The 20,592-nt window shown below is 36.8% G+C and overlaps 2 protein-coding genes across 2 annotated transcripts; both read right to left on the bottom strand.

Moving 5' to 3' along the window:
- Positions 1–1,142, bottom strand: LOC149720136 (uncharacterized). The gene is made up of 2 exons (XM_089864316.1): positions 521–1,142; positions 1–437 (listed from the first exon to the last, which is right to left on the bottom strand). Exons 1-2 carry the CDS (start codon positions 1,140–1,142, stop codon positions 1–3), a joined length of 1,059 nt encoding a protein of 352 aa, XP_089720442.1.
- Positions 1,143–1,187: 45 nt separating this feature from the next.
- On the bottom strand, positions 1,188–2,177 carry LOC149720135 (uncharacterized). The gene has a single exon (XM_089864308.1). It carries the CDS (start codon positions 2,175–2,177, stop codon positions 1,188–1,190), a length of 990 nt encoding a protein of 329 aa, XP_089720434.1.
- Positions 2,178–20,592: the final 18,415 nt, after the last annotated feature.

The following is a 20,592-nucleotide window of genomic DNA, read 5'->3' as shown; positions in this document are numbered from 1 at the left end:
CTACATGAGCAAGGTAGCCAACCTCTGTCCCTTTGATATGATCATTGGGTGTTTTTCTGCCAGGGTCATTTCTGATTGCGAAAGCCTACTCCCTACCCGCAAAATGCCGTCTTGATCCAAGATAGGCCTTAAACTAGCTAATTTTGAAGCGTAATTAATTTTTTCCCCAGATTTTAAATCCTCTATTTCCTCACTGTAGTCTAGCTCTTGAGTGTGCTTTATCCAAATTACCTCCGCTTTCAGTAATTCACTAGGCTCTAACACCTCCGACTCCTGAATAAGGCCTTTTGCTCTGTCTGCTAGCCGTATTATGACCCTAAGTACCTTGTTTATTGAGTTGTATTTGCTTAAATCTATCACATTGTGGATGTTGATGTTAGGCCTATCATCGCATTTAACCGCCAAAACTATTTTTCGCCTTTCTTCATCCACACCCGCTAATGAATGTTAGATAAATTTATGTCTGAGGGCCAATTCCATTCTTCCTCTTCTAACCATGCTGGTCCCTGCTGCCAAATACTGCCAGGCATTAACTCTTCCGCTTTCATAGCGCGAGTGGGTCCGTCTGCCGGATTTTGGTCGCCAGGGCAGTGGCGCCAATTGGCGGAGTCTAATACTTGTCTGATCTCCGCTACCCTATTAGATACGAAGGGTTTCCAACTATCTGATCGTCCCCTAACCCAATGCAGCGCGATAGTTGAATCCGTCCACATTGTTACGCTGACGTCTGTCCCAAATATACCCTTTACAAACTTCACTAATTTGCTACCTAACACGCATCCCATAAGTTCTAGACGTGGTAGGGTTAACTTTTTTAATGGGGCTACCCTCGTTTTAGCTACGATTAATGCAACTTTTACCTTTCCCTTTTTTGTCGTGTAGCGTAAATAAACCACAGCTGCAAATGCCTTTGTGCTTGCATCGCAGAAACAATGAAGCTGCATGTTCTCGATATTGTCCTTGGGGTCTTCAAAGTAACACCTCTTGATGGAAGCTTCTTTAATTAATGCTAACTCATCCACCCATTTTCTAAACTGTGACCCTAGCTCCGCCGGGAGAAGGTCATCCCAAGCCAGCTGCAATTTCCACAGTTCTTGGAGAATAAATTTAGCTTTTATGGTGAATGGTGAAAGAATGCCCATGGGGTCATAGACTTTTGCTACCAGACTCAAACTCAAAACACATCTCTATGTTTCTTTAATGTCTCCTAAATTGTCGGTCAAGCTACTTAAATCATATGAGAATTCATCCTTAATAGGCTCCCAAATTAGCCCCATAACTTTGCTATCGCCTGTTACCGCTTGTGTCTCAAATATGGTCTTGCCATTCGAATCCTCTCCGCCTTCATCTTCCCATTTTTTCCTTAGTTCAGCTGAATTAGTTAGCCATTTGCGTAACCTCATGCTAGCATCCTGAATTATTACCGCTATTGTCTTTGATAATTCGTAGGCATTTTCTACAGTGTCTGATCCCCTAACTACGTCATCGACGTATGTGTCGTTATTCAGCACCCCCACAGCCTGTTCATTCGAACTGGCACAATTTTCTAAATGACATTTTATTGTTCCTCCCAAAAGAAAGGTACTAGAAGTCAGCCCAAATGGTATACGGGTCATCCTTAGTGTTATGAATTTATCCTCATTAATTTCTCCCAATTCATTTGTTATGACCCATAAGAACCGCACCGAGTCTCGGTCTTCATCGGCCAAAGAAACCTGAAGGAATGCCTTCTCAATATCCGCTATTATTCCTATTGTATGCATTCTAAATATGAGGAGCAGTAGTAAAAGATCTGGATTCAAATTAGGTCCACTACTTAGACAATCGTTCAAAGAAGGAGCTCCTTTGGCATGTGAGGATGCGTCAAAAACCACGCGAAGCTTTGTTGTCGCATGATTTTCTCGTCTGACCGCTTGGTGGGGCATATAATATACACCTGACTCAGTTTCGGCATCCCCTACTGTACGCTCAACAATGCCTAGCTCTATTTGCTCGTCTAATACTCTTTTGTATTCCATGTAGAATGACGGGTCTTTCTTAAATTGCTTGATCAGTAATTTCATCCTACGCGTTGCTACCGCTAGGTTGTCTGGGAGTGCTGCCTTTTCCACCCGCCAAGGAAGTTTGACGCAGTATCGTCCCTCTTTAAACTCTGTCTCCCTTTTAAACCGTTGCATGACCTCAGTATTACCATGAATTTATTCATTAACATGAATATATATGTGTATCATTAGCCTTTCTATCATGTTATTCAGGGATGGGAGGGACCTTTCTATTACAAACGCGTTTAACGTCATCGCGGTAGCCAATCAAAATTGAGACACCTGGAAGTTCGAACAGCAGACGACCAGTTTAACAAAATTGTATGAGGGATACAATTTTCGGTCAGGTTTACCAAACTGCGTCAACTCAAAACTGAATATTAAAAATGATCGCCGATACGTGAATAAATATCTCAACACGATGTCCAAAGGTGATATTGATCTTTTAAAGGAAATTATATTAAGTGCGTGCCATGTTTATCCTAATCTAAAACTGAAAACTGGTGGTAAAGTGCTAAGCCTTGGCTATAAAGAAAATAAAACGGTTGAAAATTAACTACCAACATCTGAAATGGTGAGAATTGATCTTGCTGGGTTTTTCCCTGCTGTTGGAGGTAAAATTTACACGGTAGTTGATCAATTTACAAGCATAATTAACTCTTATTTGTTGGGAGAGCAGGTAAGAAAACTACCACATCGCTTAAGCCGACTGAAAAACTTAAGCTTGGTTATAATGCCGTTGGTATCGTATTTAGAATAAATTGAGAACTCGGTTTAACAGTAACATTTTATTTCGCTGCGATACAGCGACCGCTCTCTTCAAAGAATACAGAACAAGTGTGGTTTCAACTGAGCCTGGGTTACTCTTTTTAATCCTTTGGCCACCCAGGCTTTACAAAAAAAAGAAAAGTGATTTTCCATAGAGAAGCAGAGTTCCGCAACCTCTCGAACCTTCCGTAAAATTTTCCACCTTGTTATCATTACCATCTGAATTCGATGGTTGACAGTGGCGGCGCCAGGGGTAGGCGACACAGGCTACAGCCTACTTTTCGTTTCAATTTGGGGGCCCATAAACGCTGTTAGGGGCCCAGCGACGCCCTGAATTTTAATGTAGTATATTTTGGCCCCACTTTCGTTGAGAAGGGAAAGTATTAAAGCCCATTGTTTCTACTGACAAAAAGGATGTGAAACATTTCACGTGAAAATAAACATGTCTAAGGGATCGTAAATAAACTACGTCACATTCTTATTGGGGGAGGGGGTTTCGAAATTTGTGACGGTCCGTGACAAATGGGGGGCGGTGTCAGATTTAACATTAATTTTGATACGAAGTCAGGACGACTGTTGTGTAGTTGAATGTAATTAAATGCGAGTGAGATTAACACTTAACCAACTCCATACATTGCATTTAGCTATTTTTATGCAAAAGGTTATTAACAATAAGTATCCCGAGTACATAAAGACTATGTTTCAAAATCCAAATTCATCTATTCCGTAAAAGGCAGGGGAATAAAATTATGGAACTCTATCCCACACGACATGAAAAGAATTAATTCAATATCTGTTTTTAAAACAAAGATCCTGGAATATGTCAAAGATATTGTTTAATTTTAATTAACATTTTTAACTTAAACCGGACTCCTAAGTAAACCAGTTGTAAACTGATAGGAATATCCATGAAATAAAGCTACTGTTATTATTACTATTATTGTTATTAAAACCCGCGGCTGTCGAAAAAAAAATCGCAATAAATATGACGCTAGAAAATATTGATGATCTATAGAGTAATGGCATCTGCATACCTTGGCTATGTTACGCTCTATGAGAAATTAACATGGAGTGCCACTACTCTATTGGTCGAGAGAAATAACGTAACCACTTGACTACCTGGTCAGCGCTTTTTAGGATAAAAGGGAAAGCAAATATCTACCCATGTAGAATATCAGCTTTTCGATTATTTCACGCGAATCTGATTGAAAAGTGCCCAAAAAAGCGCGTTTGAAAACGGGTTCTGATTTCGCTATAGTGTTATGCTTCAGTTTTTGAAGCAAAACTTTCTTGAAAAGCTTGATGGAAAACGGGCCTTAAGGACTGCTAAATATAGAGTATGCGTAGTTTCAGCTTAAACTCTCTAATGCAACTGTTTATTCGCCACTAGCATTAGCTAGGATGAGTCGGATCCCCTTTCGGATTGATATGGTTTCGTTTCTTTCGCACATTTTTGAAATCTGAATATCATGATCGTTTAGACTATGGTATTTGTCTATCAATGTCGAAACCTATAAAGTGTGCCCCTTTAACTAAGCTTTATGGAAAATGTTTTGAAGCTTACAAAAAAAGCACAGACCGGCTTTGAGTTACGATAATAAATACTAACAAACAATTTAAACAATGAATTCTAAAATTTTCTTAACAATAATTAAGGGGGCCCATATTTGTGAAAAACCTTTAGCCTACACCAAAGAATATCCTGGCGCCGCCACTGATGGTTGACGAGATGGGAACTCCCCTTTCTCTTTACAAATACTTACAAATACAAAAATAAAAATCCCTACCCCAAAACCCCAAATCTTAAAAGCTAAAGTTTTAACACCCCTTACTAGTAGTGGAGCTGTTAAACGATAAGTGGTTCTAAGCCATTCTACAGCTTTTGCCATTTTACAGAGGCATCACTACCGCGGCGCTATCAGTAGTATCAGGAGTTCATAATAACTGGCCATAGAGCTAATGGTTAAAATCGCGATCAACAAGATTCTGTCGTTGCGCATAGAAAGGATTAGCGGGTTTATGGACATACAACCTTACAGTATATCGTAGTGGTATCTATGCTCCTTGGTTTTCGTTCCAAAACTTCCTTTGGCTGGGATCTCAGTCGAAAAGAAAAATGGCGATATGGTGGACGTAGAAACACGTTGCAATTCTTATATTAAAGATACAGGGAATAAATTTGTCCAAACCGTTTTAATTTAACCACGGAATTCTCACTCACACATATCACAACAAAACATCATTGACGATCGTTTAAATGTTTTGTAGAAAACTAGAAACCCCGACTAAAAGCCAACTTCTTAGCCAAGGCTTAATTTACACCGTTCCGACAGAAGCAGACGTGAACCATTTTCACTCCCAAAATCACAAGATAAAAAGAGTGCTAAAGCGGAAGTGTGTAAGTTAATTCGCGTGGGCGCCAAAAAATGTGGTAACTATTTCTTTGTGAGTTAAGCGGTGTATGAATCCGCTGAGCTTTACGGCGAAACTTTGTTGTTACGAGCTTTTTAACCAGTTTCGTACTTCGGGTTATTATGAACTCCTGGTAGTATATAAATGAGAGAACGGGATGGGTATGAATTTGCCATAGAGATAACGTGGGGTATGATACCCTATGGGAAAATTAACATTGGGTATGAAACTTCGACGATCTTGAATTTTTCCGCAGCGGATTTTTTGTGCACCTTGGACGGCACGGAGAGTACGTAAGTTTCACGGTAAAATGAGAACAGAACGGGAGGTTTAGTAATAACATTGGGTCAGAAGTGGATCATATTACAGCTCCATAGAAGTACTGGACGATATAACATCGCTGTGCATCAGCATTGTCTCCCAGTACTGAAGGTAATAGGGTATATGCGGAACGCAGCGGCGAATTTGTGAACTAAACCAGAGGAATGATTTTGGCGCGAAAGAAATTTTTTATAAGCGGGGCAAGCAAAAGGAAGTAAGTGGTTGCCGATGAGGAAAGGTTTGAGAGAAGAGCTCGGAAGGAAACAAGTTGCTCTATACATAGTGTTGGGTTGTGAATATAATAGTAGAAGCCCACTACTCCACTTTTTTTTTCCGATTTTAAAAAAAATTGGCGGCCTATAGGTATTTCGCGCAATTTTTAAACGCTTGTGTTGAAAAAGAAATTAATATGAATTTAAATGATCAAAATAGCCTTCATCATGCTAGAATATTTTTAATGCATCCATGCAGGGAGCAAAAATCCTATTTTTGTGCTCACTGATCCTTACTACTGCACTGAGCTTCCACCGATTTAAAGGTTTTTAGCGGGGATAGTTGGACCGATTTATTACTAATTAAAGTTTATGTGCGTCGACATAGAAATTTGTTTACTTTTTTAAGTCTGACAAATTTTTCAATGCTTTAACGTTTTCCGTTTGCGAAAGATGCTGGTCAATATTTTTCAGTTTTACAAAACGTTTTGTCGATTACGGTAAAGTGCTTTTAATACCACATAGATCGTGTTCAAATGTGTCTTTCATGTGGGCATGCGACCAGTGGCGCCGCCAGGGGCTAGGCTGGGTAGGCTACAGCCTACCCGTAAATTTCAGAGGGGCCCCGAAATTAGGTTCCCATAATATAAAAATACCATTATTACAATATTTTGATCTAGGCCTGCAAGGCAATTTACTTTAGACAAAGTTTGCCAAGGATGATGAACCTTTGGGATCTGATTTTTACAATATTCTACAAAATGGGTTAACACTTTCGTGTTAAAAGGTTTTGACTGACCCGAAAGGGGGTCCTACTAGTTTGCACACCTGGCGCCTGCAAACTGATTATGCAAACCTTGCACACTTTTCAAAAATTCTACTAGTTTGCACACCTGGCACCAGCAAACTGATTTTGCAAACCTTGCACAACTTTCAAAACTCCTACTAGTTTGCACACCTGGCGCCTGCAAACTGATTACGCAAACCTTGCACACCTTTCAACAACACCCCACCCCACCCCATACTACTTTGCACAACTTTATAAGCAAACCTATTAAGCAAACCTTGCACACCATCATCCTTCTCCCCACTAGTTTGCACACCTGGCGTATGCAAACTAATTCCGCAAACCTTGCACACCTTTAAAGAACACACCCCCCTTACCGCATACTACTTTGCACAACTTATAAGCAAACCTTGCACACATCCTCATTCTCACTACTTGTTTGCACACCTGTCACATTGCAAACCTTGCACACCATCCTCATTCTCACTACTTGTTTGCACACCTGTCACATTGCAAACCTTGCACACCGTTCAAGAACACGCCACCCTACCCCATATTGCTTTGCATAACTTAATATGCAAAACTTGCGCACGTTTCGAGAAGTCGTTACCCTACCCTACCCCATACAACTTTTCACAACCATATATGCAAACCTTGCACACCTTAATATTTTTCCGCAAACCCTGCTCATAATAGCACATATACTTTCAAAAAGCTCCCCTTTTAATTTTAAAACCACTTTCTAACCATTTTTCTTAAATTTTAAAAGGTTTGCACAGGTTTTTCGTCTTGCACACCTTTACGGTTTTCCGCAAACCCTGTTCAAAATAGCACATATACTTTTAAAAAGCTCCCCTTTTAATTTTAAAACCACTATCTAACCATTTTTCTTAAATTTTAAAAGGTTTGCACAGGTTTTTCGTCTTGCACACCTTTACGGTTTTCCGCAAACCCTGTTCAAAATAGCACATATACTTTTAAAAAGCTCCCCTTTTAATTTTAAAACCACTATCTAACCATTTTTCTTAAATTTTAAAAGGTTTGCACAGGTTTTTCGTCTTGCACACCATTACGGTTTTCCACAAACCCTGCTCAAAATAGCACATATACTTTCAAAAAGCTCCCCTTTTAGTTTTAAAACCACTATCTAGCCATTTTTCTTAAATTTTAAAAGGTTTACACAGGTTTTTCGTCTTGCACACCATTACGGTTTTCCGCAAACCCTGCTCAAAATTGCACATATACTTTAGAAAAGCACCCCTTTTAATTTTGAAACCATCTAACCATTTTTCTTAAATTTTAAAAGGTTTGCACAGGTTTTTCGTCTTGCACACCATTACGGTTTTCCGCAAACCCTGCTCAAAATAGCACATATACTTTAGAAAAGCTCCCCTTTTAATTTTAAAACTATCTATCCATTTTTCTTAAATTTTAAAAGGTTTGCACAGGTTTTTCGTCTTGCACACCTTTATGATTTTCCACAAACCCTGCTCAAAATAGCACATATCGAGTAAAAAGCTTCACTTTTAAATTTAAAACTAGTATTTAACCATTTTTCTTATTTAAAAGGTCTGCACAGGTTTTTTGGTCTTGCACCCCTTATGGTTTTCCGCAAACCCTGCTCAAAATAGCACATATCGAATAAACAGCTCACGTTATATTTTTTAAAAACTACTATCTAAGCATTTATTACAGTTTATCATGGTTTCACAGGTTTTTCGTCTTGCAGACGTTTCTCGTTTGCAACTTTACCTCATAGTACAACATATAGAATAGAAACATATTCATGTATTTTTAAACCTACCAACATTTTTACTTAAGTTTTAACATGGTTTGCACAAATTTCAACATATAGAATATAAAGCTTCCTTAAAACTACCATCTTACGACAATACTAAAGTTTTAATATGGTTTGCACGGCTCTTTCGTCTTGCACACCTTTCAATAAGAGCCGAATAAGAGCTTTTACCATTTTGCAGTTACTTCGACGTACTTTACACAACCTTCTCGTCTTGCACATGTTTTAATATGCCGGGAGAATTTTCGTAGTCAAACCTGCAATCGTGTATAAACTTTCAATTTTGATTAATATAATTGTCCAGTACATTTTACGACGAACTTCAACTTTATGTGTTAAATTCCGTATGGTGTAAAACTGGATTCGAAACAATGTATGAAGGAACTTATCAAACTGATCATCATCAAAATTTTGAAAAGGTTGGATCTAATAAAATTGTCTATCGCACTAATAAATAGGAAATAGCCTATGCCTATTTGTGTATTTGAAAGTATGTTTCAGAGCTTAAGAAGAGGGAGAATATTTTTGTAACTAATTTAGTTCGCCGTGTTTTCTCGCTTGGTGGCACTTTTAGTACCGTAAAATAAAAAATAAGTTCAGCCTCGTGACCCTGTCGACTGTTACAATATTAGGTCAAGGCATAGACGTATAGCGGTGAAGTCGAGGTCGCGGATAGTAAAAAACTCTTTTTAAAAATTTCCAAAGACGTTTTTTAAACAATCATCTCAAAGAAGTAAAGAATAAAAAAGTTAATGTTCAAAAATTAAAGGTTTCCAAGGAGTAAAAAAATTCCTCTTACAGTATATTAAAACCGTGAATTAGCAAGAAGTTTTTTTACTAAAAAACCACAATGTTAAAATCTCATAATTAATTTTGTTGTCCATACAATCGAACCAATAGATTAATAAAAAAATATCCCTTAAAACAATAACGTTAATTTAAGGGTGAAATCCTTCTCTTTCTCAAAATTTTTATACTTTTCCCTAAAATATCAACGATAATTTATGGAAGACCAGGGTCGCAACGGTAATAAAAGCGCCACCTAGTACACATATATGGTAAAGATCTTTCCTCTATGAAGCCGGATATTTCCCCACATAAAAATCGACATGCACGGGCCTAGATCATCTCGGAGGCTCCGTTCCAACCTTTTCAAAATTTTGATGTGGATTAGTTTAATTAGTTCTTTCATACATTATTTAAAATCCAGTTTTACACCATACGGAATTAAACAAATAACGATGAAGTTCATCGTAAAATGTATTATTGGACCGTTCTATAGGAAATTTTTTTAATCAAAATTGAAAGTTGCTACACGATTACAGATTTGACTACGAAACTTCTCACGGCATATTAAAACATCTGCAAGACGAAAAGGTTGTGTAAAGTACGTCGAAGTAATTGCAAAATGGTAAAAGCTCTTATTCGGCTCTTATTGAAAGGTGTGCAAGACGAAAGAGCCGTGCAAACCATATTAAAACTTTAGTATTGTCGTAAGATGGTAGTTTTAAGGAAGCTTTATATTCTATATGTTGTAATTTGTGCAAACCATGTTAAAACTTAAGTAAAAAATGTTGGTAGGTTTAGAAATACATGAATATGTTTTTACTCTATATGTTGTATTTGGAGCTAAAAAAACGTCTGCAAGACGAAAAACCTGTGAAACCATGATAAACAGTAATAAATGGTTAGATAGTAGTTTTAAAATTAAAATGGGAGCTTTTTATTCGATATGTGCTATTTTGAGCATGGTTTGCGGAAAACCATAAAGGTGTGCAAGAAGAAAAAACTGTGCAAACCTTTTAAAAACTAAGAAAAATGGTTAGATGGTTTTAAAATTAAAAGGGGAGCTTTTCAAAAGTATATATGCTATTTTGAACAGGGTTTGCGGAAAACCGTAAAGGTGTGCAAGACGAAAAACCTGTGCAAACCTTTTAAAATTTAAGAAAAATGGTTAGAAAGTGGTTTTAAAATTAAAAGGGGAGCTTTTTGAAAGTATATGTGCTATTATGAGCAGGGTTTGCGGAAAAATATTAAGGTGTGCAAGGTTTGCATATATGGTTGTGAAAAGTTGTATGGGGTAGGGTAGGGTAACGACTTCTCGAAACGTGCGCAAGTTTTGCATATTAATTTCGGGGCCCCTCTGAAATTTACGGGTAGGCTGTAGCCTACCCAGCCTAGCCCCTGGCGGCGCCACTGGTCGCATGCCCACATGAAAGACACATTTGAACACGATCTATGTGGTATTAAAAGCACTTTACCGTAATCGACAAAACGTTTTGTAAAACTGAAAAATATTGACCAGCATCTTTCGCAAACGGAAAACGTTAAAGCATTGAAAAATTTGTCAGACTTAAAAAAGTAAACAAATTTCTATGTCGACGCACATAAACTTTAATTAGTAATAAATCGGTCCAACTATCCCCGCTAAAAACCTTTAAATCGGTGGAAGCTCAGTGCAGTAGTAAGGATCAGTGAGCACAAAAATAGGATTTTTGCTCCCTGCATGGATGCATTAAAAACTTTAGTATTGTCGTAAGATGGTAGTTTTAAGGAAGCTTTATATTCTATATGTTGAAATTTGTGCAAACCATGTTAAAACTTAAGTAAAAATGTTGGTAGGTTTAAAAATACATGAATATGTTTCTATTCTATATGTTGTACTATGAGGTAAAGTTGCAAACGAGAAACGTCTGCAAGACGAAAAACCTGTGAAACCATGATAAACTGTAATAAATGCTTAGATAGTAGTTTTTAAAAAATATAACGTGAGCTGTTTATTCGATATGTGCTATTTTGAGCAGGGTTTGCGGAAAACCATAAGGGGTGCAAGACCAAAAAACCTGTGCAGACCTTTTAAATAAGAAAAATGGTTAAATACTAGTTTTAAATTTAAAAGTGAAGCTTTTTACTCGATATGTGCTATTTTGAGCAGGGTTTGTGGAAAATCATAAAGGTGTGCAAGACGAAAAACCTGTGCAAACCTTTTAAAATTTAAGAAAAATGGATAGATAGTTTTAAAATTAAAAGGGGAGCTTTTCTAAAGTATATGTGCTATTTTGAGCAGGGTTTGCGGAAAACCGTAATGGTGTGCAAGACGAAAAACCTGTGCAAACCTTTTAAAATTTAAGAAAAATGGTTAGATGGTTTCAAAATTAAAAGGGGTGCTTTTCTAAAGTATATGTGCAATTTTGAGCAGGGTTTGCGGAAAACCGTAATGGTGTGCAAGACGAAAAACCTGTGTAAACCTTTTAAAATTTAAGAAAAATGGCTAGATAGTGGTTTTAAAACTAAAAGGGGAGCTTTTTGAAAGTATATGTGCTATTTTGAGCAGGGTTTGTGGAAAACCGTAATGGTGTGCAAGACGAAAAACCTGTGCAAACCTTTTAAAATTTAAGAAAAATGGTTAGATAGTGGTTTTAAAATTAAAAGGGGAGCTTTTTAAAAGTATATGTGCTATTTTGAACAGGGTTTGCGGAAAACCGTAAAGGTGTGCAAGACGAAAAACCTGTGCAAACCTTTTAAAATTTAAGAAAAATGGTTAGATAGTGGTTTTAAAATTAAAAGGGGAGCTTTTTAAAAGTATATGTGCTATTTTGAACAGGGTTTGCGGAAAACCGTAAAGGTGTGCAAGACGAAAAACCTGTGCAAACCTTTTAAAATTTAAGAAAAATGGTTAGAAAGTGGTTTTAAAATTAAAAGGGGAGCTTTTTGAAAGTATATGTGCTATTATGAGCAGGGTTTGCGGAAAAATATTAAGGTGTGCAAGGTTTGCATATATGGTTGTGAAAAGTTGTATGGGGTAGGGTAGGGTAACGACTTCTCGAAACGTGCGCAAGTTTTGCATATTAAGTTATGCAAAGCAATATGGGGTAGGGTGGCGTGTTCTTGAACGGTGTGCAAGGTTTGCAATGTGACAGGTGTGCAAACAAGTAGTGAGAATGAGGATGGTGTGCAAGGTTTGCAATGTGACAGGTGTGCAAACAAGTAGTGAGAATGAGGATGTGTGCAAGGTTTGCTTATAAGTTGTGCAAAGTAGTATGCGGTAAGGGGGTGTGTTCTTTAAAGGTGTGCAAGGTTTGCGGAATTAGTTTGCATACGCCAGGTGTGCAAACTAGTGGGGAGAAGGATGATGGTGTGCAAGGTTTGCTTAATAGGTTTGCTTATAAAGTTGTGCAAAGTAGTATGGGGTGGGGTGGGGTGTTGTTGAAAGGTGTGCAAGGTTTGCGTAATCAGTTTGCAGGCGCCAGGTGTGCAAACTAGTAGGAGTTTTGAAAGTTGTGCAAGGTTTGCAAAATCAGTTTGCTGGTGCCAGGTGCGCAAACTAGTAGAATTTTTGAAAAGTGTGCAAGGTTTGCATAATCAGTTTGCAGGCGCCAGGTGTGCAAACTAGTAGGACCCCAGAAAGGTTTTCTCGCTTTTTGAATTTTAGCCACATAGTACGATGAGGCTCTTAGTTTGACCTGCCCTGTTGTCATTCTCGTAGTAATAGTGTAAAAAAGGGACGGGCAGTGAATGAAAGAGGATTGTGGTGAGGTGATATTTTTCATTCCTCTTTTTACATGAATGGGGATTGTAATAGTAAGTTTAAGCATTTCACTTGATTGTACAAGTGAGGTTAATGAATGTGAATTGTTTTTTACGTTTTTTCGATATATCTAAAGCGAAAGAAACGATTATTGGATTGCCTTATTATAATGTTAAAGGGACTGTAAAGAGGCCGACGTACCGTTGAAATTATTTTTTTAAAAAAACTCACCCGACCCATCCTCCCCTCTCTTGTGATTGGTTGTGATCCGCCCTGCTTCAGCGTTTCCCCAGTTCTGACCCGCGAGAGTCCGAGACCCCGCTGCGTTTGCTAGAAGGAAAGACTTTCGTTTTGCTCACCCCCGGGATTGTGACGTCAATAACGACGTTTTCAAAAAATATTTCCAACGGTCCGCCGACCTCTATAGAGTCCCTTTAAACTCTCCCTTTAAAATTTCTGTCACCCGTCGACAATAAGGATTTCACGAATTGAATCCCGCTCCTCTATTTAAACATTCAAGGAAATCGAGGTTAACTTTAAATGCAAAAGCAAGTATATACTGATGGTATATTTTTTGAATAGTCTTAAGGCGGTGTTTATCACGATCCCAGAATTTACGTGCATTTCTCCAGAAAGTGAAAAAGATTTTAAAAGCAAAAGTAAGTATATAGTATCTTTATATATTTAATATAGTGTATTACAATTTGAACGTAAGTAAATTTATGAACGTAAGGATTACGGCCCAGGTAATTATTTTTTAAGTCTGGTAAACGAGGGGCTAATCACTTGGATTTTCTGTACTTCAATTAAGGTTTAGGTATGCGTTATTGAGGGGCTACTAACTCAAGTTTCAAATTTTGTGTCGCACCGTTATAATTATAACAGAAGAAAATGAGTTGAAGTTAGGATTAATAGTAATCATTATATCACACTTAAAGGTAGCGCATCGAGGAGCTATTCACTGAAATTTTCTATTCGTTACGATGTAGTTAAAATAATGAGCCCAGTTGATATCTTTCTCAGCGTTACTGTTATCCCGAAACCTGATCAGTTTTGGGGAGCGAAAGTTAAAAATTCGTGGAATGGAATGCTTCAAAGAAATGTATAATTCCAAATATATTCTGAGCCAAGAATTCATTCTCGATACTAAAATTATTTTAACATGGCTTTAGCTTCCTTGTAATGAAATTTCATGGTTTTTTTGTATTTGTCATTTTAAGGTTTAATTTTCATGGAAATAATTAGGGCCTACTTGATTCGGAAGACATGGAGTCTTTCGTTTTAGAATCTGAATTTTGTCATATTCTTATAGCCATACGAGTTAGTTCTTGGTCAACTTCTTTCAATAATTAGTGATGAAACGTTTTAAATACATAGGAGGGAGATATTTCACTAACGCCTTTGGCATTAACCACTGATCGTTTCAATGCCTTTGCAACTTTGCACCCCCTTATGAGTTTTGAGATTCCAGTAGTACAGAAAAGAAACTTGGGCGGCAGTGACACCCAGTTGACGCCTGACACCAAGTTGGCGCCTGACACCAAGATGGCGTCCTCAAACTTGGCGCCAGATTATTTTTTTGGCGGGGAAAAACCCGGGGGAAGCAGTGGCCCCTTGACACCATGTTGACTTTGTGACTGGGTTGGAAATTTATAGGGTAAATGCCATGGCGTGGCTGGGGAAATTAGAATTAAGAAATTCACGCGTCATGTTAACATTCGGCGTCGTGGTCGGTGAGGAAATATACATGATATTAAATATAAAATCAGACCAGTGAACTGATAATAGAAGCAATCATGATTTTGAAATTATAAAAGATACACTCTAAAAAATGGAAGTGTTAAAAATGTGTTACCAGGGTGTAATTTAAGAAAACACTTTTTTACACCGTAAAAACACCCAAAAGAGAGTTTTATTAGCTGGAGTTTTTGCTGACAATTTAAGGTGTAAATTCGGTGTAAAATAAAACTTTTAAAACACCGTTTGAAATTAAAAATGTAAAATTATAAGAATGCGGCTTTCTTAAATAAGGTTTTCTATATTTATTAATTATTAAATCAATGAAAAAGCTTAGTTGTTCAGATTAAATGAAAACTAACAACATTTTTTTAAAGATGATATTCACGAAAGAAAATGTTTTGATACTGGATTTTAAAATAAGACAACTTTATTTACGCAATAAAAACTCGGAAGAATTTCGCGAGTCTTATTTTAAAATATATTACACGCAGTAGTCTTTAAATTAATTTTGATTAATAATAAAATATTTTGGTCCCTCCAATATAATTAAGTAAGAAATTGGTAATCAAACGTTACGGTTCCTTTATTAAACCCTGCTAAATGTGTTATTTGACAATTAAAGGTGTTATGCGACACTCTGAAAGCTGGTATGCGACACTCTTAAAGGTGGTATACGACACTCTTTAAGCATGGAGTTATATTAGAAGTTTACGCTTCCTGGATATTCCACTGTAGCCTTCAGTAAGGCATTTTGATTTTAAACACATTTATGTCATATGTGGGGACTGGGAGGCTGATGACGTAGAAATTGAGGCAAACTTTTTTCTCTCGGTGCGCGTGCACGCGCGCTTTTCTAAAAGTTGTTTCGCGCGCGCTATTAAAAGTTAAAACTCAAGCGCGTGAAAAACTTCCACCCCCCTCTGAATTTGCCTCAAATTCTACGTCACAAACGCGCCTGCCAGGCTGGTACTAGCTCGCGCCAGTTCAGATGAGGAATAAATGTTGTGCGCGTTTTAAGTCGAGTGGAATATCCAGGAAGCGTAAGCTTCTATTATAAATCCATGCTTAAAGGATGTTTACGACACTCTTAACAGTGTTATGCGACACTCTTAAAAGTGTTATGCGACACTCTGAAAGGTGGTATGCGACACTCTTAAAGGTGGTATGCGACACTCTTAAAGGTGGTATGCGACACTTTTAAAGGTGGTATGCGACACTCTTAAAGGTGGTATGCGACACTCTTAAAGGTGGTATGCGACACTCTTAAAGGTGGTATGCGACACTCTTAAAGATGGTATACGACACTCTTAAAGATGGTATACGACACTCTTAAAGGTGGTTTACGACACTCTTAACAGTGTTATACGACACTCTTAAAAGTGTTATGCGACATATTAAAAGTTTTATTTAAAGGGATAGAATCAATCTTTTGACTACAAACGAAAAGCTTTCATTTTTTTAAATCAGATAGAACCTAAAATTACGTTTTCAAAAATATATATATATTGATAGTTTTAATAACTTAACTATTTTTAATTAATGTTTAAAAGAATTAGTTTTCGGCGCCGCTCCCATCACTGCTCCCTCTACAGTCGTTCGGCAAAAACACGAGCGAACCACCTACATTACCCCGCTAGCCTCCTCTCACACGGAAATATAGTAGATTTACACCTAAAAGTAGTTTTCATACTATTGTGCATTTTGCATTTTCGCCAAATTAGTATTTTTCATGGAAGCTAAGCCTTTGCCAAAATAGCGCAAAAATGAGGTGTTTTGGCCATTACCCGTAACTATTTTGACAAATCTCTATCATCCCAACTCTACAACGTAACCAAGAGTTAAGGAAACAAAGGATAATAAACATGATAAATCAGAATTATGTTTACAAATGTCTTCTCGAATATGCGCCGCTTCCCCAGTGAAGGAGAAAAGCTACTATACAGTGATCTAGAGCTACCTATATACTCCTATTTCCAAACAACCAATGAATCAGTGGACGTTAGCAACGTCACTAGGGTAACAAAACAAGTTGGGTGGTATTCGCGGCTAGTTTGAATTTCAAAATATCTAACGTACTTTTCTTAATTTTAAACGGTTTAATTCGATTTTTTTTTGGCACACATAATTTTAGGCACATTTTTTAACCTAAAACTGCCCTCATCTTGTACTAGTCGGAAATCCTTGATTCTATCCCTTTAAACTCGGAGAGGCGCTAGCCGTGCCCTTTGAGGAATTTCACATCACTCCTAACAGAGTAAAAACACATCACTCCTAACAGAGTAAAAACTAACTTTTATTCCGATATAACAGTTAAAAAGGTTGCACAATTTTTATTTTTATTTTCATATAAGTATGATTAAATCCATTCAGGACTGAAAATGAACACTTGAAACAGTGTCAAATTTGGACCCATAAAACAACTTTTAAAGATGATAAAACACACTCCATTTTCTGAGAGTGCAGAATATTTTGATGCCTTTTCCAAAATATTGTTGCTTACAATTAGCTACTTCCGCAATAATTTGATGTATTTTTCAAAATATCTTTGCTTAAATTAAGTTTATTCCCCAGTAATATGACGCCTTTTCCTAGGCTAGGGTTGGTTGGGTCAAATTATTTAAGGTTATGTAACTCAAAGTAAAAATATTAACACTTTTAAAAATAAAAGATACGGAGGCTAGGTTAGCATATACCAAAAAAATTTAGAAAATAAAAATAGAAAATTTTCGGTCCTGTCTTTGCTTGATAGACTGGTGGTGTTTGCCTTAATTATTTTTATAATGAAGATTTAATGTGCAAACCAAGGAAAGATCAACGGTTGTCTTCATTAAACTTCTTTGCGGAGAATACACGTTCGTCTCAATCATCATTAAAGCTTAATATCTAATGAACTGTTTCGAAGTACAACTTGTTCTTAATTCAATCAAGCAAGGTTATTATTTTTATGATGCAAAGGTTTGAAAATGGGTCATTTTACGCTTTCAGAGGTGTCATTCAACTATATTAATGGTGCTGTTTTTGGACCCAGCGCCATTTTGGTCTCCACTTAGAGCATGGCTTGTAAATCCCAAAGGCGATGGCAAATTGTACAACAATCCTTTAAAACGTCAAAATTCTCCAATTTTTACGCCATATTAATTCAATAGAATTTATTTTTAATTCAAATAAACAAGGTTAATTTACTGTTAAGTGCTCAAGACGCCCACATTATTTGTAAACGGCCCAAAGTGTTGGGTTACGGTGGAATTCAAAGTTTAGAAAACTCAAACAAGTTGGGAAACCAAAATAAACCTCTCCGAGCCGAGACGAATTTACTTTCCAAACACAGGTCCGCCAGCCAACGAGACAAACCGGAAATACATAGTTCTAATCGGCGAGATATATCCATGATCATTTGTAAAGTTTAAAGCGTTTAATAATTTCCTGCGTATTCTCAATAATTCTAATGAGGACCTAATATCTATCACTTAAATGTGTATTCAACTTTCGGCTCACTCTGAACCGTTAAGACCTCCTATAAGAGGACTTGAAACAAGGTCGATTCTGGTTAAAATCTAGGTTATCTTATCTCATAGACCCAGTCGTTTCAACACGTATGGAGAGATGAAGTATTAACATCCTTATTATTTAAAGAAGCTAAAAGTTACGTTTACACTATATATAAATGTAGTAAAGATGAATTAAAAAGTAAACACCAAATTTGAAATGTTAATATCAAAAGATGTTCTTGGAATATTGAGATGAAACAGAGCTTTATAGCTACACAACTACTAAAAGAATCGTAATGGCGAAAATTATTTAAAATATTTCCATTTAATATTCTGCAAAAAACAAATGTCATCGTTTTGTAAGAGATCTTATCATCCTACTCGCTTTATATTAACTTTGATATGCGTGTAGTGTTTCGATTCAGATGCAATCTTCATTACTCGTTCTATATAAACTCTCACTTGTGTCACTTCAAAGAAATAAGTTTATCTTAAATAATTAATTAAATATAAATGATATTAATTATTTTAATCGATGTAAATAACTTTAAAAATAGTTAAATCGTTTAAAATAAAGTTGTTCCTATTATCTTTCGAAACTTTCCTAATATTGACGTTTAAAGTGAAGGGTACCCCTCTTGCCCGCTTTCTTCAAATTTTGGGGTATATATACGATTCGTTTCCATTATAATAATAGATAAAAACGCATTCACGTGAACCGATGGTGGAAGCCCTGCCATTGGGAGGCTAGACGTTTCTCGTAACCCTAGCCGATCGCCGCGTATATCTTGAAACCAAACGATGACGAAGGAAAAGAAGCCAGAATGGACTGACTGGCGTCCATGTGGAATGGACAAAGACCTGAAGATGGTGGTGCATAGAAGCTGGTATCAATGTGGAATTGACGAAGAACAGAAGATGGTTGTGCTTGGAAGCTTGCAAGTACAGACTAGTGTCCATGTGGGATGGACAAAGACTAGCAGATTGTGGTCCTTAGAAGCCAGTTAGTTAAAGACTGGTGTTGGTAGATGAATGGCCAAATATCCGTGAACCGCGAACGCGTTCCGGAAATCGGGTATTTGTTTGCTCCGATACGCAAACTGCGAACGCGGTCACGTGGGGTCTGGCAGACAGACAGACAGACACACAGACACGGCCGGTGTAATACCTCTCCGTGACATACGTCACTCGGAGAGGTAAAAATAACAAAATTTATCCTGCACTTAAATTTCTTGATTCTGCTGACTTAAATTTGAACTACACACAAAACATTCATTAAAAAGCCATTACTATTCAACAATTTTCTGGAACATGTTTATTTACTCTAATTTAAACGTAAATTGGTTTTTTCAAGCATCACTTCACAATTATTGCTAAGGATATTTTATGGATTATGGCTTATTTCACCTTTCCCTTATATTTAGATAACCCTTGAAATCGTTTGAAAATGTATGTCCTTGCAACTCCGTTATTATCGGAGAAACATTAGCAATGAACACTTTCCTTAAGTGCAGTCTGTTGAGGCTATTTACCACTTTACCAAAGGTGCGGAGTTCTATCGAATGGGACCTCCCAATTTTAGTTTCGGTCTGTGTCAAATTTGAACCATTAAAAACCACTTTTAAATGTGTTAAAACACACTCCATATGTTGAGTGTGTAGAGTTAAAAATTGTACATAGCACCTTTTTTTGAGAGTAGCGCGGTGTGGTATAGATGTCAAAGTGAAATAAAATCACGCTATCCTACAATATTTCACGCCTTTTCAGCACTATTTCCTACTTCAGTAACTCAAATTCACGCCATTTGAAGATTATAGAAGAACATACAAACACTTTAAGAATATCTTTAAGAATTTTGTTTTTAAAAGGTAAGAATTCATAAGGTGTAATAAATGTGTCGGTGGGCTATATTTTTAAGAAGTACACCGATTGATAAAATTCTATCACATCCCGAGGAACTGGACGAATATTTGATCTTAAAAGTATGAACTGACAGCAAATAAAAAAATATGGCAATGAAATTTCCTCTACAAATTTCCCCGAGGATATGAACAAATGTTTAAACTTTCTAAAGGTATAGATTGACGGCAAATAATAAAGATGGAAAATACATTTCCTAAATACAAAAATTTCAAACCAATATACCAAAGATAAAACCTATTTCCAAATCATGTGGGTAAATTTCTCGGGCGAGCAAGTGAAAGTTAAAATTGATAAGTACAAAAGTAAACTAATATCAGAAATATGGCGGGTTGACTTTCAAACTACACTCGCTTATGCATTTAATTCATTTCTAGTGTCAACATGATTAGACTACTGCTTAATAGTTTACAAGGTAAAAAAATATGTTACGTTGGTGAGGAATATGTGTATATCTTCCTTATTAAGCGTGGTCTTTCACAAAGCATTACCTAATTAAAAATTTTAATCATTTGGGTAGAATTGTCATTTTTTAATTAGTACGATGGAGATGTCGAAATAGCGGTAACGGATAAA

Source organism: Phalangium opilio, unplaced genomic scaffold (genome assembly GCF_054372755.1).
Source record: "Phalangium opilio isolate 3A_F unplaced genomic scaffold, DU_Popi_V2 ptg000002l_1, whole genome shotgun sequence".
Lineage (NCBI taxonomy): Eukaryota > Metazoa > Arthropoda > Arachnida > Opiliones > Phalangiidae > Phalangium > Phalangium opilio.
Note: the sequence above shows the minus strand (reverse complement) of the source record. Positions and strands in the feature narration are given on the sequence as shown.

What these genes read in the sequence shown, in the direction of transcription:
- LOC149720136 (XM_089864316.1), bottom strand. Translation starts at nt 1,142, where the DNA reads ATGGGCATTCTTTCACCATTCACCATAAAAGCTAAATTTATTCTCCAA. An exon ending in GGAAGAGTTAATGCCTGGCA is followed by an intron (nt 438 to 520) that starts GTATTTGGCAGC and finishes AACATTCATTAG; the next exon opens with CGGGTGTGGATGAAGAAAGG.
- LOC149720135 (XM_089864308.1), bottom strand. Translation starts at nt 2,177, where the DNA reads ATGCAACGGTTTAAAAGGGAGACAGAGTTTAAAGAGGGACGATACTGC.